At 34.0% G+C, this 16582-nt stretch overlaps 2 protein-coding genes across 6 annotated transcripts in view; one reads left to right on the top strand and one right to left on the bottom strand.

Annotated features, from left to right (window-relative positions):
- Fam13c (family with sequence similarity 13 member C) overlaps nt 1-7237 on the top strand; it is a 102774-nt gene extending 95537 nt beyond the window's left edge. For 3 of the 5 annotated variants that reach the window (XM_042696429.1, XM_042696427.1, XM_042696425.1), the window contains 4 exons: nt 546-641; nt 1594-1793; nt 3088-3189; nt 5712-7237. In XM_042696429.1, coding sequence (XP_042552363.1) covers nt 546-641; nt 1594-1793; nt 3088-3189; nt 5712-5835 — 522 coding nt within the window. In that variant the 3' untranslated portion in view covers nt 5836-7237. The remainder of the gene's footprint in view (nt 1-545; nt 642-1593; nt 1794-3087; nt 3190-5711) is intronic. The other 2 variants (XM_042696428.1, XM_042696426.1) reach the window with 1 other exon arrangement.
- The window catches only part of Phyhipl (phytanoyl-CoA 2-hydroxylase interacting protein like), a 28107-nt gene continuing 18557 nt past the window's right edge, over nt 7033-16582 (bottom strand). The window contains exons 2-5 of the mRNA XM_042696431.1: nt 16058-16254; nt 15021-15195; nt 12267-12384; nt 7033-8300 (exon numbers count right to left, since the gene is read on the bottom strand). Coding sequence (XP_042552365.1) covers nt 7766-8300; nt 12267-12384; nt 15021-15195; nt 16058-16254 — 1025 coding nt within the window. The 3' untranslated portion in view covers nt 7033-7765. The remainder of the gene's footprint in view (nt 8301-12266; nt 12385-15020; nt 15196-16057; nt 16255-16582) is intronic.

Below are 16582 nucleotides of genomic sequence, written 5' to 3'. Positions count from 1 at the left end.
GGATAGTGAGGGGGGAGTTAGGACTGGTGTAAGAAACTTAGAATATCACTCAGTGCTTGGCTAGAACTTTCCTAATAATATGCGTTGACAAGTGAATGTATTATCTGAGATTCAACTTCCTTATATATGAAAAACAGGAAATAGTTACGTCATCATGTGACAATAAAAGGAGATGTCTGTTAGTCACTTTTTGTTATTGTGACAAAATGCCTGAGGAAAACAACTTAAAGGAGGCAAGTTTATTATGGATCACAGTTTTGTCACTTGACTGAGGCATAAGGAGAGATAATTTTGGGGACCATATGGTGGCCAGGAAGAAGAGAACAAGACACTTGAGTAGATCACTTCCTCCAACTAGGCCCCACCTCCCAGTAATCCACTTACTTCGGAGTCAGTCAGTGGATTAATCCAGAGATGTAGGTAGTACCCTCATGATACAAATCACCTCCCAACATTGCCTTCAGCTGGGGACCAAACCTTCAACAGATGGGCCTTTTTTCAGGAGAAATGTCGTATCTTAACCAGAATATCTTTTTGTTTTTCAGGTAATTAAGCAAGACAAGAATTTAATAAAGCCTCTTTATGATCGATACAGAATCATCAAGCAAATTTTGTCCACACCTTCCCTTATTCCAACAATTGTAAGTAATGATAATTGCACCACTGAAATCTTTACTGGTGTTTGCATTAATGTTTAGTTTGTATCATGTGATAGCACTATGAGAATTATAAAATGGCTTTCTTGCACATATATATCACTGATACCAGTTATTTTTAAAAGCAGAAATATGGAGTACTGAAATAGTAGTACTGAAATTGAGTTAGGCCATTTTTTAATAAAGGATGGACATGTGGAACTAGTATAAGCACTACAAATCCTCCTCTATTAATATCAAAACAGCCACTTGCTAAAGATTATAAAATAGCATGTTAACAAATGAGAGTACATTCTTTTATCTTTTTTATTATTTTAAGAGAATAATGCTCTGCATTGAGTAAACATCATTTAAAATGGAATCGAGTTTTAGAATTCCCTGCAAGAAATTTTTTGGTTGTTTTAATTACTAGAACAGGTTAAGAAGTAATCCCACTTTGCTTTAGTCTTCAAAAATCTCTTCCTTAAGTTTGTCCATTTTATAAGTATCCTGTCTATGTGAATGTGACCTTCAATGGGACAAGGTATATGTGGTCTATCTCCTCCTAACCCACATCACTAGTGTAATGCTATACCCCTAATCTGAGTAATAGGGTATACAATAACCTGTTAGTGTAGTCCAGATTGGACAATATCCTGAAGTCTGTGTATTCCTTCACCAGCAAATACAAAGGAACATGGTAAGCATTTTAGCTAAACATGGTGGCCTCTTTACACTTCTGACTTTATAGAGTTTATTATTAGCTTTAAGTAGTTGTATAAAGGAGTTGCCATTTAGCAAAGCAGTTTCTATCTTCAGCTCTTGGTAATTTCCATCCCAGTTCTCAGTGGATTACCTGCTGGTTTTCATGATGTCTTTTATGGTTCTTCTCTCCAGTTTTGCACTCTCCAGAGGTACACCGCATTTAGTAACTTTATTGAATTCTGTCTGTTGTAAGCAGGAGGAAGAGGACTCTGATGAAGACTGTCCACAGGGAAACCAACAACCTTCTTTACCGGATTCAGTGTCTCACCTTCCTGTTGGTGATCACCTTACCTACTCTAGTGAGACTGAGCCTGTGAGGGCCCTGCTAGCTGATGAGAAGAAAGAAATAAAACAGCCTGCCCTTTCCATGTCTAATTTACATGAGGCAACCATGTGAGTGTAAATCCTAAGTGTGGAATCTTTTAACTCTGTCAGTTCTAGGTCCTTTATATGAATGTAAAAACTTCAGGAGATCTCTTGGACTCTCTAAAAAGCGCTATCTAGAAGAGAGTAGCTCTAAAAGCACAATTGGATGTCCCTAATTATTTTATTTCAGGACTGGTAAAAATTTATAGGCATTTATTTAACCCTTAGAGTAGAAGGTAAGGCCATGAAGAACCACAGCTCTCAGTAAAGCCCTTAAAATTCTATAAATGTAAATGTGTGCTTTCCTTTAATCATACCTCTTTCCAATAAGATTTTGACACAGGTCTAACCCTTTACAGTGTAGAAGTAGAGATGATCACTGAAAATACTTGACACAGAGAGACTTAAGATCCTGTATGGGTCAACAATTGTCAGACCCATTGCATTTTGATGAAATAATTTCTCTAGGCTGGTAATTGCCTAGACTTTAAATGAGTTGTTCATTGTCTCCTATAGCCCCTCAATCAAGAGCAATTTAGATTTTTTTAAGATTGCCATTATTTGGCACCTGGCATCCTTTTGATCATTTGGTCTTGTTTGGATTATATATTACAGCCCAGATTATGAAAATTTAACATGCATTGTATAGAAAATACCTCACAGAGGGATAAGGTAATAGACTGACTAGGTGAGATTTTTTTGAACTCATTGAAAACAGAAAATTTTTTATTTTTCATTTTTTATGGAGGGGGGGTTGTTCTGAATTATGAGTCTGAACTGTTTTGGAAGGAGAGAGTGAGAAGTTTTTGGTAAAATCTATGGGATATTCTCTTAGTCAATGCCCATGTATAATTTCAAACTTCAGAGTCCCATAAGCATATATAAGGTCTATTATCAAGTGAGTAGAATTTGCAATAGCTTTTGATTGGTTTACAATTTCATTTCCAAGCATTTTGTATTCTCTTCATTCATTCTCTAAGTTCTTTGGAATTCTTTTCCAAATCCTTCCTTGAAATCCTTCTAGTGACTTGTATAATTTCAGTCTCTTCAAATACTGATGATCTATATTGCATCTATATTGTACCTTCCCCTCATCTAGTCATAGCAACATCATTTCTTACAATAGCCTCAATGAACTTGCCTCTGTCCTTTCTCCTTTCCCATGATTACCTGTTTCCACCATGTAATTTCTAATACTATGTTCGACATATTTCTTTAAGAAGTTTTCAATTAAAAGCAAGTTTTGAACAGGTAATGTGCTCATTATCTTTCAAGTATGCTGAGTAATTGTGAAAAAAAATATATATGTTGCTTGATATAGGCCTGTACTTCTTGATCATCTCCGAGAAACTAGGGCTGACAAGAAAAGACTTCGGAAAGCCCTAAGAGAATTTGAAGAACAGTTTTTTAAACAAACAGGAAGGTAAGTGTGTCCAGAGAGATTTTTTTCAAAGATCATGTTTTCTAGAGAACTTTATTAAGAAGGAATTGTAATGTTTTTGCAGAAACAATCATTTTAAGGACTAAAACCCCCTATTTTACATAATGAATTTTATTGTAACTGTTGAATTTAATGCTTTAAAGTGTATTTTTTCAGTTTATATAACAACTTTCCTCTCTGCTTCTTAGCTGCACCAGTTATTCCATACCTATAAAACAATAATTCTCCTTTTAAGTATCTCTTTAGTAAAATATATAGCCATTTATCTGTTCTTTAAATCTTCAGTTGTACCTTTTGGTCCTCTATCTGTGTCAATCCAAATCTTAAATGCTCCATTAGCTTCTTATACCTTTTAAGTGTCCCACCAACAAAATCATGCATTTGTAACCAAGAGGTGAAGGATGATCTACTTTTGAAGAGCCAGACAATATCACCTAGCTATACTGACCTACTTTTGTAAGATGAAATGTCTTGAACCCTGGTATAATCTGGGAAGCTACAGCTATCATGTGGGACATCAATATTTAAAAAAAAACAAGTATATGTAACTTTTCCAAAATCATAGTTTTTAATTAGCAGAGTAGAAATCAAAGTCTTCTTTGGGATTCTGGAGCATAATGGTTAAAGTCACTGATATACTGACTCCTTAGTATTCTTTTCCATTGAGGTATCTTGCTTTTTTAAAACTGCTTTAATTCAGCAGCCTGAGGAGTTCCCTGACAGAGAGGGACTATTTTCTACCTTAAAACATTCAAGTTTGGTCTACTTACTTTTTAAGTCTTGGCAGCATTTCCCCTTTAGCTCATCAGGCTATTCAATGAGAGGAACTATTAAGTGAGAAACTGAATAAATATATTTTATTTTCCACTTGAGTCTTCCTTTTCCAATTGATTCCTACAAGCCAAGTTATTTATCTTTCTGGTAATGTTAGCTAAGGTACTGAGAATTGTTAGGAGCTAAATTTAGTTACTGTGTTTTCTTTCTCCACATTTTTTGTTGTTGTTGTTGGTAATGGTGGTGGTCGTGGAGCTTGAACTCTGGGCCTGAGCGCTGTCCCTCAGCTCTTCAGCTCAAGGCTAGCACTCTACCACTTGAGCCACAGCGCCACTTCCGGCTTTTTTCTTTTTGCTTATGTGGTGCTGAGGGATCAAACCCAGGGCCTCATGCATGCTAGTCAAGCGCTCGACCACTGAGCTACCTTCCCAGCCCCCATATATTCTTCTTTGATGAAACATTCATGAAACGCTCCCTATAAAACATTCGTGTAATAGTGACTTTGTCTGGACTGTCTGCTATATATTATGAACACATATGTGATTTACATTCAAGTATCTGGTCTGTTTTCCAGTAGGTAAATATTTGGGGAGATGTTTTTCAGAATCCTACATTTAAATAGTCTTTTCTAATCAGAAATGAGTTAATTACTTTAAAATGTGCACACATCTTTTCACAACAAATTTCTATTTTTACCTGTTTGAACCCATGAGTTTACCTTAATGAGTTTGAGAAATTCCTAATAAGCTAATATTGCTAAGTAGTGAATCTGTAGTGTTTCTTGGCATGTTTTTTTGACAGTTTATTATTTATATATCTAACATTCCAATGCAACTTCAACACCTAAACCCACTTCAGATATGCTTTTATGTTATAGGTGAGGTTGTATGCCCTCTTGTGGTGATACAGTTCATCTAAATGTGAAAGCAGTGGGTTATTACAACTAAAACATCTGAATGGCTAGGAAATACGGCCTATTATTTCCTTGTTTCCCTGAAATTTTTTTGAAAATTGGGAATGCCTATAGAGTGAAATAACCATGCAAATGAATTTCTAAAAGTATTAAGTCACTGTAAAGGTTCTTGGTAGTATGGTAGGAACATTTATTTAGTAGACTGTATATTTATTAAAATCTATCATTGATATATGTCTAGTCCTAGTTTATAATTAGTGTATAGAAGAAAACAGCTGTAATTTAGACTCAAATTTCAATCAAGAAACAGCTTAGGGACTGGTACACTTCACATCAGCAGACAGGTATCCTAATTACAAGAAAAGCTGGAAATGTTTGAAGCTTATAAGACAGCCATTAGACATTCCTTACCAAGATAACTTTATGAATTATTCACTCATTAAAATTTCTGTGACATTTTCAAAATAGTTGTTATTTTAAACAACTTTTTCAATGTAAGGGCTAAACAATCTTCATAGATATGGAATCTTGGCAACTAACTGAAAAATGACAAAGAATGCTTTAAAGCTTCTAGCATTTTTTTCCCTTAGATCTTATCTCTTGCTTCATGGTTATATGTTTGGGCACTGGACCACATATTTGCAAAGCAGCTATTACATTCAGTTTCTCAGGGCATTATCATTTAGAAACATAAGGAGATAAAAAAGACATAATAAAAAAAGTAGAAGCAATTTCCTATAATTTTGATGTATGGATTATAAAAGTATGCTTAATGATGATTCATTGTGAACAACAGATTGTATTTTGTGTTTTACAGAAGTCCACAAAAGGAGGACAGGATACCAATGGCAGATGAGTACTATGAATACAAGCACATAAAAGCTAAACTGAGACTATTAGAAGTCCTCATTAGCAAGCAAGATGTGGCCAAAACTATTTGAAGTTCATGAAATCTTTACCACTTTCATACCAGTTAAACTTAAGTTCCTCTGCCATTCCTGCTAAGAAGTTTTGATATAATGAAAATGGAAGCACTTTAGTATATATTAACTATTTTTAAGAAGGAATAGTATAATTACATGCAAGGAGAAGGGATTTAAATGGGGAAATGTAATAGGTATCCAGCTACTTGGGAAAAATCATGGTAAATATAGTTATTTCAGAAATAGCTAGTATTTTATTAATCTAAACGACAGATAGCCAGGCCACTTGTTAGGGAAAGTTTAGTGTCCAAAGATTATTTTTGATGATATATGGAAAACAGCATGTTAGATCAGTGAGAATGGAAAAATCTGCTTCTCATTTCATATAGGAAGAAAAACAGCTAGTAAGGAATGTAACTAATTTGAAATTTTTAAGCGATTTTAAAGTGAAATAACATCTGCTACCTTGTCTTTTAAGTCTGTTAGGCTTTTAGTACCTTGAAATATACTAGAATGTGTCACTGCTAATTTTTTATTTCTATAAAAATAGCACATTATTTTATGTTTTTGGAAACTTTACATTTCTGGTTACCAAAGTTCTTTCTGATAGCATGTACATTGTGAATTATCTTTGTCTATAATTGACAGATGTTTATATTACAATATTGTATTAAAGGTTTAAAATAGGTATTTTGGATAGATGTGTCTACAGTATACTCTGATGTGACCATAGTATTATTGCTAATCCTTTTGTTTACTATATCTAAAATTATATAACTATTTTTCCATTTGGAATATGCATTTTTCTTAATGTTCCAAGGTCTATTCTTTGTAAAGTAGACTTTTTCTCATGAAATGTAGTTATTCATTCTGTATAAAATGAAAGGTTTGATAATTGTCTGCCATGACACCTTGGAAAAGAAGCCAGACAGAACATTTTTTGTTTCATTATCTTTGTGTATCTTCTTTTGTTATTTCATACTAACAGACATTTGTTTTATTTTGCTTTTGTGAAAACAAGATATTTTTTCTCATTACCAACCATGTTTGTATTTCTGTTTTCTGTAATGTTTAAGCATGATATTGAAGAAACTCACACTTTCATGTAGCTTAGATGAGTATATGGATGATTTCAGAAGCAGACTATTTCAGAGGCTTACTATTTTCTCTGTATTTACCTAATATTTTATAACTTTTATGAATCAGAATAATTAATGTCCTTCATAAATTTGTTTAATTGAAGTCATCTACTTGGAACAGGACAGATACACAACTATTTGAGGTTTACAAATTACATCTTTGATAAGGGAAATGGTTTCATGACATGTATACAATTGCTATTAAAATGTAACTATATATTCTATATGACTGTAAATATTTTATACAACAATACAAATAAAATATTTTTCTATTATATTTATTATGTTGAAACACAGTAGTTGCTTCCTGTTAGCTAATATAAATAACATAAATAACACTGTCAAACAACAAGTTGGAAGTGCTGACCATTCTAGGCTTCAAGATTTAACTCATGCTGCAATTACACCCTTTCATGCGGTTTGGAGTTATCCCAATATTTGTTCAGTAGATTAAAATGAACGCATATTTAAACAACATTTATAAGCCATTATTTTGTGTTCTGCTAAAGCGGCCTATATAATTGTTTTGTTATGTTTGGCATAAAGAAAAAATAAAACTTTGCAGCATCTAGGCAAATAAAGTGTCAGAAGGAGAACTTAGGATATTCCATCACTGAAAGTAGTGGAAAGGGTGGGGAATAGGAAACACTAAAATGGTTCTGAATGACATTTGAAAAGTGGTGGTTTGCTTTTGGTGACAGCGGCATGTGCATGCTTCATGGAAAACATTTGATGATGAAAATGAACAACAGAGGATCAATACTCCTAGGGGAAGACAAGGGACTGAGTAAGAATAAGAAAAGTGGGCATTAACGTCCAACACTTATGTTACAGGTTTTGCAGCTGGGATCTTTCTTTGCATTTGCAGTAGACAAACTCATGAGCTGATGACCAGTAATTTCTGCCACGGTGCCCAGAGAAAGATCCACAGGGTCAGTGTAAATGACTTCTAAAATGACATCCTGGGCATGGTGGTATACCAGTATCCCGTCTTCTTCTGTACAGGTCAAAAATTTATTTTCCTTGGAATTTAGCTGAGGAAGGCGCTGCTTACAAAATTCATCTCCTGGTGATCCCACAGGGGCAATAACAAGAATCACATAATGGTAAGCAGTGTACATACAGTAGAAGTCCCCAAAGTATAAGTTAGTATTGGGGTTAAAAAGTTTCTCTGCTGCAATTTCAAACCTGTATCTTCCATAGGGTGAATCCTGGGGTGGCTTCCCAGTATTGAATTCAGTGCTGCAGCTGAAGAAGATGCCTTCTAATTTTCCACTGATAGGGGAGCCATGGCTACCACTATTATCCTTGACTGAGGGCTGCATAGCATTCCCATGGTGTTCTCTACCAAAGAAAAAGAAATGACCAGTGCTTAGTACAAATATGCTAAAAACAGTCCAAAAGACAACCATCTATTGTGATGAGCCTGAATTATCATCCTATTACAACATCAAGGAAATGCACCTTTTGATATTATCCATCTTTTGACAATGACTAAATTCTAGCCTTGAACCTAAGGTAAAGATGATCTGCCACTACCCAGCCTGTGGCTCCAGAACAATATCTGCTGGCTGATGTTAGAGGCCCAGGAATCTTCCATATCTATCCTGAGAATACTAGGGAACAAATCCTTTATGTCCTGTGGCTTGGGGATAGTGGCTACAGGGAACACAACCCCTGGTGTCACATGTGCTTGGCCTAAGGCACTTGGGGACAGTCCTCTACACATTTTATACAAGAGAGTGGCAGCTGCTATCTTATGACTCAGGACACCCACACCTTTAGAAGCTGTTGACCACTGCAAATTCGTACAGCTATCTTCATGAACTAATGAAGTCTAGACTATGAGGCACTCATAGACATTGTGGATATTAATTAAATGCCAATCATATATAGACAAAGCTTTTAAGAGATCCTCTATAATCAAACGTAAGGCACCTAGCCAACTGACATCGTATGTTACATATCCCATCTAAATGAGAAAAATCTTTTCTTATAAAACTACTTTATAAAATGAACACTAATACAGCATGAAATGGAATAAGACAACGCCACAGGAAAACAATTCTTCAGAAATAGATTCTACCAAGTAGGTAGTCCTGTAGTCCTAGCTACTCAGGAGGCTGAGATCTGAGGACTGCAGTTTGAAACCAGCCCAGGGAGGAAAGCCTGTGAGACTATTATCTCCAATTAACTATGAAAAAACTGAAAGTGAAGCTGTGCATCAAATAATAGAATGCTAATCTTGAGAAAAAGGCTCAGAGACAGCATCCAGGTCCTCAGTTTAAGCTCTAGTACAACACAAAAAGATAAAAATAAAAAAAATTCTACATTGAAGGAATCTACAAAATATCTGAAAAATAATTCAAACTAATCCTAAAGTAGCTCAGTGAGATGCAAGATTATATAAATATATAAATGAGAAAAATTCAGGAAAATTCATGAAAAGATAAATTTATATCAGAAACCTTGAAGCTAAAAATTCCAAGCAATGAGAAGAATAGAGGCAGGAATGATGAGTGAATACAGTCATACTAGTCAATGTGCACAGGTGAAAACAGAAGTAGGAAACTGAGGAAATGAGTGTGGATTGGGATAGATGGGATAGACTGGGATAGAGGGAAGAAGGATGAAAGAAGTAATACTGATCAAGATGCAGTGTACATTTAAATGGACATTTTAAACCCAAACCTCTCTGTACAACATCTGAAGATACAAAGAATTTCAAGTAATGAAAAAAAGCTGTTGAAAACAAAGCAATATTGACAAATTGTATTCATGCTGTAGCAAGTATATTTGCTTCTATATAATTCCTCAAGATAATATTTACATGCATTTCAATCCACTACTATCATTTTTGAAAATCCACTAAAAGTTAATTCCCTTATTAGAAAACACCTCTTTCATGCTGAAATGTATGTACACATTGTATGAAATCATACAATGTGTACAATAATTACTCATAGGACAGGTACTCTGATCTCTTGCCCCTCCTCTTCTTGGAAGCAATTTTAAAAACACTTTCCCTGTCTGAAGAATACAGAAAAGCACAGCGAAACACTGACCTCCAGTGGCCACCCAAAACAGACATTTGCAAATACTCCCTGAATTCAAACAGCCCCAAAGAAGTAATATTCATCTTGTTAATGTACTGCTTATTGAATAGTAAGTAAATAGTAAAATTCTACTATTGTAGAATTTTATTTTCAAACTTTATGCTCAAATGCTTGAGTGTATAATTTGCAATTAGCAGTTGGTGAACACAATATATATTCAGTTTATTCTCTAACTTAGGTGAACAATATCTACCAGGATTATATAGAGAGTACTTTTTACCAGTTTAGAGAATGCTGAACTAAACTCTGTATAAGATAGTCAAACAAATGGCAGAAATGTTTTTACTATGAAAACATGTAAAAATTTATATTACAAAATACTTTCTAAAGAACACAGATACCGAAACTATTCTTTCTCTATACTTCCCTTTGCATTTTCCGTAGCTTATATAAACATGGAAGTGTTTGATTTAAGAGAAGAAACTAGAGAAGTATGTATGAATAAAAACATCTCAAAGCTTCCTAACATTTTTGAGAGACCAGCTTCAATTTATTTTATCCTTCTTTAAAAATTTATTTTAAAGATGATGAAGGGGGTGTTTACAGTTACATAAGTAAGGCAATGAGTACATTTATTTTTAAACAGTTACCCCCTCTGTTTTTTTTTTAAATATACAATCCTATCAAGAATATCCTAAGAGTCTCAAGTAAGAACAAGGACTTAAAAAAAAACTAAATAGGTATGATAGCTCAAACCTAGGAGGTAGACCCTGGAGGAAACGAGTTATAGTCTAGTCTGGGCATCAAGTACTTCCCAAGACTCTAACTAATGGCTTGGTTGTGGGGCATATACTCTAGCTACAGGGAAAAAGCAAAGGCTGTGTGCAGTAGTATGAACCTGTCAGCTCCACATATGGAGGACTGCAGCCTAGGATCAAGTGGTAGAACGCCTGCCTAAATATGGGCACAGGAGAGAGAGGAAAGAGAGAGGAGAAACTGGGAGAGGGAGAGAGAGAGAGAGGAAGAGAGGGAGAGAAAGAGGAGACAGAAGAGAGGGGAGACAGAGAGACGAAAGAGGTATTAGAACTAATACACAATTTGCCATTTAAAAAGCCTTAGTCTCACTTTAAAACTTCTATTTATCCTATTTTTTTCTACGAATACTGAAGTGCTGCAAGTATTAAAACTACCACAGAGAGAGTTCTTTTAACTATTTGAGAACTGATTCAAGGGAAAAACATTGGATATCTTAGAAAACCAAATTAATGGAATCATTAAAATTCTAAAGCAAACAAAGGAAATCATGCTCATGAGCAATCAATTCAGCATAAAAACTAAAATTTCACTTAGACAAAAACTTGCATATCCTATGTGATTTATTGTAGTATTCTATAAAATGGTTAACTTTTTTTATTTTTTATTTTATTTATTTATTTATTTATTTTTGTGAACATACTCTACAGAGGGGTTACAATTACATGGGCAGGATAATGAGTACATTTCTTATCAAGCATTGCAGCCTCCTCCTTTGTTTACCCTTCACATCCCTTCCCAGCCTCCCCCAGCCCCCCCTCCAAATCCCCCCCCCCCCCCCCCCCCCCCCCCCCCCCCCCCCCCCGCCAAAGTTGTAAAGTTCGTTTTCGACATGACAACTTGTACTTCTCATTGTTGCAACGGGTCTACCTGTATCCTTATTTAAACGACTTGTTTTTCCCCTTCTCCACAGATTTTACCGACATCAAATATAGTGAAAGCAGGGGTTATACTGTGGGGGAGGGACATACAAAGCAACAAAGAACTAATCTTATAAATGCATTAGAAACAAATGCATGAAAGAAAAAAAAACATTTAAATACATATCTAAGGGTTCATAAAATGGTTAACTTTTATCTTCTCATTACAATGCCTTAAAGCGACCAACAAGAACATAAAATTAGAGGAGTCAATATGAAACATGACATTTGCATTATTGGAAATGAGAAATGTTTACATTAAATGCTCATCAATCTCAACACCAGAGGTTTAGTGTCTTCCAACCAAATACATAAGAATTACTACATAATTATGGTAAGGAATCTAAGTGAAATGGAAAAAAATACATATATGACTTTTCTGGGAAATAAAAGTATAACTATTTTGAAAAGAAACCCGGAACTAAAATTTGACAGAACCAGTTTCCAGGAAAACATGGACCTAGAATGTAGATTCAAACTTAGAAAAGCAAAAACAAATCATTAAATATTTTTATTCTTACCTAATATAGTCAAAATATTCTTTGTGCTGGTTACGATAAAAAACAGAAAACTTAAGCATACGTCCTCCAGTCACTTCAGCCTTCTCCAACAGCTGTGTTAGATGAACTTTTGAATAGTCTGAAATATTTTTAAAAGTCTGTCATTAAACTTACAGCAATCAGTGCAGGCAAAAATTCATTGTATATGCCACAGAACTGAGGAAAATAAGGGAAGGGGTGGGGTGAAGATGTTGAATGGATGATACAGATCAAGATGCATTGTATACATAAACTGCTTTGTTAAGTGGCAAAAAAAATTTCAATACACAACCTAAAAACTAAGACAAATGAGGAAGGGATGGGTTGGAAGGGTTGGGTAAGAATGTTGAAAGAGGCAACATTGATCAAGATGCACTGTTTTCATAACTGCTTTGTTGAATGAACTCCTTTGTACAATTAAATACAATAAAGACTAAAATATAGCATCTAAAAAGAACAATATTTAATAAACTGTATATTACTAAAAATCACCTGTAAAATTCAATTTAGTGAATAGGAAACTGAATCTTATAAAGAAAACTGTATCTGTTTTTTAAAGATCCATTTTTCTTGCTTCAAAAATATTTTTCTTATGGTTTATAGTTGTTTCTTAGAATATTCATGCACTATTTTCTCTGAAAAATTCTGAAACATTTACTCAATAACTCTTCATAGCTCAAGTAATACCATCAATGACATACCAGCCTTTCTACGGTCAGCAAATTAATCAAATAAGTTTATTATCGTCAAGCAATAGCAAAATTGGAAAGAATATTGTTTAATTTGTTCTCTAAATCTCTGAAGTTGACAATGTAGACTAAATAATAGCCATCTTACTGAAACAGAAATTGAGACTTGTCTAAATGTGTTCATATAGTAAGTAACTTAAAGACATGGTCCTTGTCTCCTAGTTGATGGTCTTTGGGAATAAAAGACTTGAAAATCACATGTTAACTGTCAAATTAACCTATTTATATAAACCACTTTTTCTGTTTTATAATTCAGGACTGCTGTCAAACTCATGCATCAGAAACTAAGAAAAATCTGGATATCTAAGATCTGAACAGATCAATTAAAACTGTTTACTTAATGTATCTGCAACACAACCCAAAATTATTCAGAATATAAAATGTATGAAGGACTATGAAAAATTAGATGATCAAATTCACAGATGAAAGTATATTATTCTTCTGGGCAGTGGTGGCTCATTCCTATAATCCTAGTTATTTAGGAGTCTGAGATCTGAAGATCGAGGTTCAAAGCCAGCCCAGTCAAGAAAGTCTGTGAGACTTTTTATCTCCATTTAGCTACAAGAAAATTGGAAATGGTGCTGTGGCTCAAAGTGGTAGAGCACTAACCTTGAGTGAAAATGTCAGGCCCTCAGGTTAAGCCCCATGACCAACAAAAAGTAACCAAATAAAAACTACAATACTGGTATTGTCATGGTGAGAATTGCTGCCTTTGTTACAGATTAAAAGTAAATTATCTGTGGTATTCTATTTTCTTTTATTTCCAATAGTAGCTCATACTGCTTAATAAATGTGTAAATCAGTTATCCTGATTTAAAAAAAAACCAATTTATTCCAAACAGCTTTCCCAAAATTTAGAGTCAGGTTTACAAAGTACAGGTTTCCTTTTAGATGTGACTGATGAAAATAACAAGGCAAAATAATTTATAGAAAAATATCTGCAGTTCATTTAAAAGTTCATATGTTCCTTATCTATCCTTGCTTTTACAAAGATGCTTCACTGTCATCTTTCCATGCATGTATATAACATACATACAGAATTAGAATTTTATCCCTTTAACATGTCCAAGAAATTTTTACACTGAGCTTAATTTAGATTAATAGACAATAGTAGATATTGGCATAAACCAGGAGTTAATGATATAAGCACCAAAATAATGTCAAAAAGAGGCGGAGTGGGAGGTGGGGGGGTAAGGAGCAACAAGTGAAGAAAATTTTTTTAAAAAGATTTTTTACAACCTTTTATTTTGAAAGTTCCTCCTTACCACTTTGTTTTTTCTAATTAGGAAGTAATCATAATTGCTGAAGTACATGCTCAATAAATACTTGTTTCTTAAATGAGTAAATAGATGAATAAACAGACAAATGAGATGAATAGCAGTATTTCCAAAGGAAATATTGGAACATTCTAATGGAATAGTAATTTCCCCAATAAAGGGCACAGACTACCCACATCAGATTTCCCAATTCCAATGATTGCTTTTTTAATGACTCAAAGACACACACATACAGGACCACATTTAGAGATAAATGTTCTAAAGCTTTTGTAGCACTCAAGTGAAAAAAATCCAATAACATTTCCATTAGGCACAGTTATTGAGATTTGCCTCAATTACCCTAAATTGAAAAGGGTGTTATATTCTTGGTTTCCTTCCTTCAATATCTATGAAATCAACAAATTGGAAAGAATATACAAGAGGCCTCTCACAAAACAAAGCTCAAAATATGCTGAGTATATTTTCAAATGACATGAATTTTTATTTGCAAAGTTTCACTTGGCAAAAGTCAAACTATGCATGCAGCATAAAAGTCATTTCATGCTCACTTGTGCTATAGAGATATTGTTTATTGTGTTATACAGTACTGATGACAAGGCAAAACTACCAGTGCAATCCTTATATGCCTTATAATTACAAAGAAGCAAATTATTTTTCTTGTAATTAGCTTTCTAGGAACCTAAGGTTAACTGAGGATATTTTAAAATTACCTGCTGTGCAGAATTCTATAATTTCACTCCATTCAGAAACAACATAATCACCATCAACTTGTTTTGAGGCAGTCTGCACTGCTACTGTATATTCAGTTCTTGGGCTTAAAAACCAGTGTCCACGAACAGTCATAGGCAAGGGAACAGCTTTTGCCACCAATTTTGTTGGAACATCCTATGAAGAGAAAAAGCAAGGTAAGGAGGTAAAAGAAAGGGAGGAAGAGAGGGAACAAAAGGGAAGAAGGGAAAAAGGGAGGAAAGAACATTAAAATGTAACTTTAATCAACTTTAACCCCCTAGGTGACAACCAAATGTTCATGTTTTTATAAACACTTAGTAATTATTACATGTAAATCTGTGTTTTCCATAATCAAAAACTGAGGCCTATAATGATCAAGAGACATGCCTAATATTGTATAGTCCGATGATGTGTTTTTCTTTAGTATATTGTGCTTTTCTGTAAAAGTATGTGCTCGTGAGAAAACTTTAAAAGAGAAAAATAAAAGAAATAATTATTAAAAATACTACATGTGCTTAATTTATAGGACATCACCTTTAAGAAATTAGCCTAATTTGGCATACTGATTATGAAGTCATAATTTTACTTTTTGAAAATTATTTTTAATAAGCATATTTCATTTTCTTTCAAAATTCATTAGTTTTAAATTCACATATAAATTAGATTCTTCCCACTGTCAAACATCATGTAAATCAGTAGTAGGAATTTCCATTTCTCTTAAAATGTTCTCATAATAAAAACCTTTTTTATTTTGTTGGTCATGGGGCTTGAACTCTGGGCCCTGGCGCTATCCCTCAGCGTTTCAGCTCAAGGCAAGCTCTCTACCACGTGAGTCACAAAGCCACTTGTGGGTTTTTTGATGGTTAATTAGAGATAAGAGTCTCACAGACTTTCCTGCCCAGGCGGGCTTTGAACCGCAATCCTCAGATCCCAGTCTCCTGAGATGGTGTGAGCCACTGATGCCAAGCAACAACATTTTTAAGATGCAAATAAATCTAGATATTCGTTCAATTTTTACCTTGTGTTTAAATTTGTTGGAGTTCTTGTTCTCTTTCTTGTTGAGGTCAATGAAATAATGTGTAATACGGTCCTTTGATTTTGAATCCATTTCCCACAAAATCTTGAATGAGTCACATGTAATATTGCTTATTTTTATATTATGTGGTACAGGAAGTTCTTCCATCTCTGCTATGCCACTGTCTTGTGATTTATTACCTGTCATAATACAATACATAGAAAATTAGCTTTCAACTAATGAATTTTTCCAATTTTAAGTGGTAAACATTTCGAAACTCAAAAACTTCCAAAATTCAATTTTGTTAATAAAATAATTTAAATGCTAATGATAGCAAAGAATGTTTTACAGTGTCATATGGCATTGATGACTATATTTTCTATTTTATTTCCAAATTTTGTTTTATAGAGTAAAAACGAACATTGATGTTCCTTCTACCTTTTCAATCTATGAAAGATTATCTTTCAAAGTTAGATTCCCTTTGAAAAGTCTCAAAGGATCACTTTTTTTCCTCCCTACAAAAATCAG

The sequence above is a fragment of the Dipodomys spectabilis genome, unplaced genomic scaffold, assembly GCF_019054845.1.
Source record: "Dipodomys spectabilis isolate Male_0828 unplaced genomic scaffold, ASM1905484v1 ptg000207l, whole genome shotgun sequence".
Taxonomy (NCBI): Eukaryota; Metazoa; Chordata; class Mammalia; order Rodentia; family Heteromyidae; genus Dipodomys; species Dipodomys spectabilis.
The sequence above is the reverse complement of the archived record's forward strand: the minus strand, read 5'-3'. Positions and strand labels throughout refer to the sequence as shown.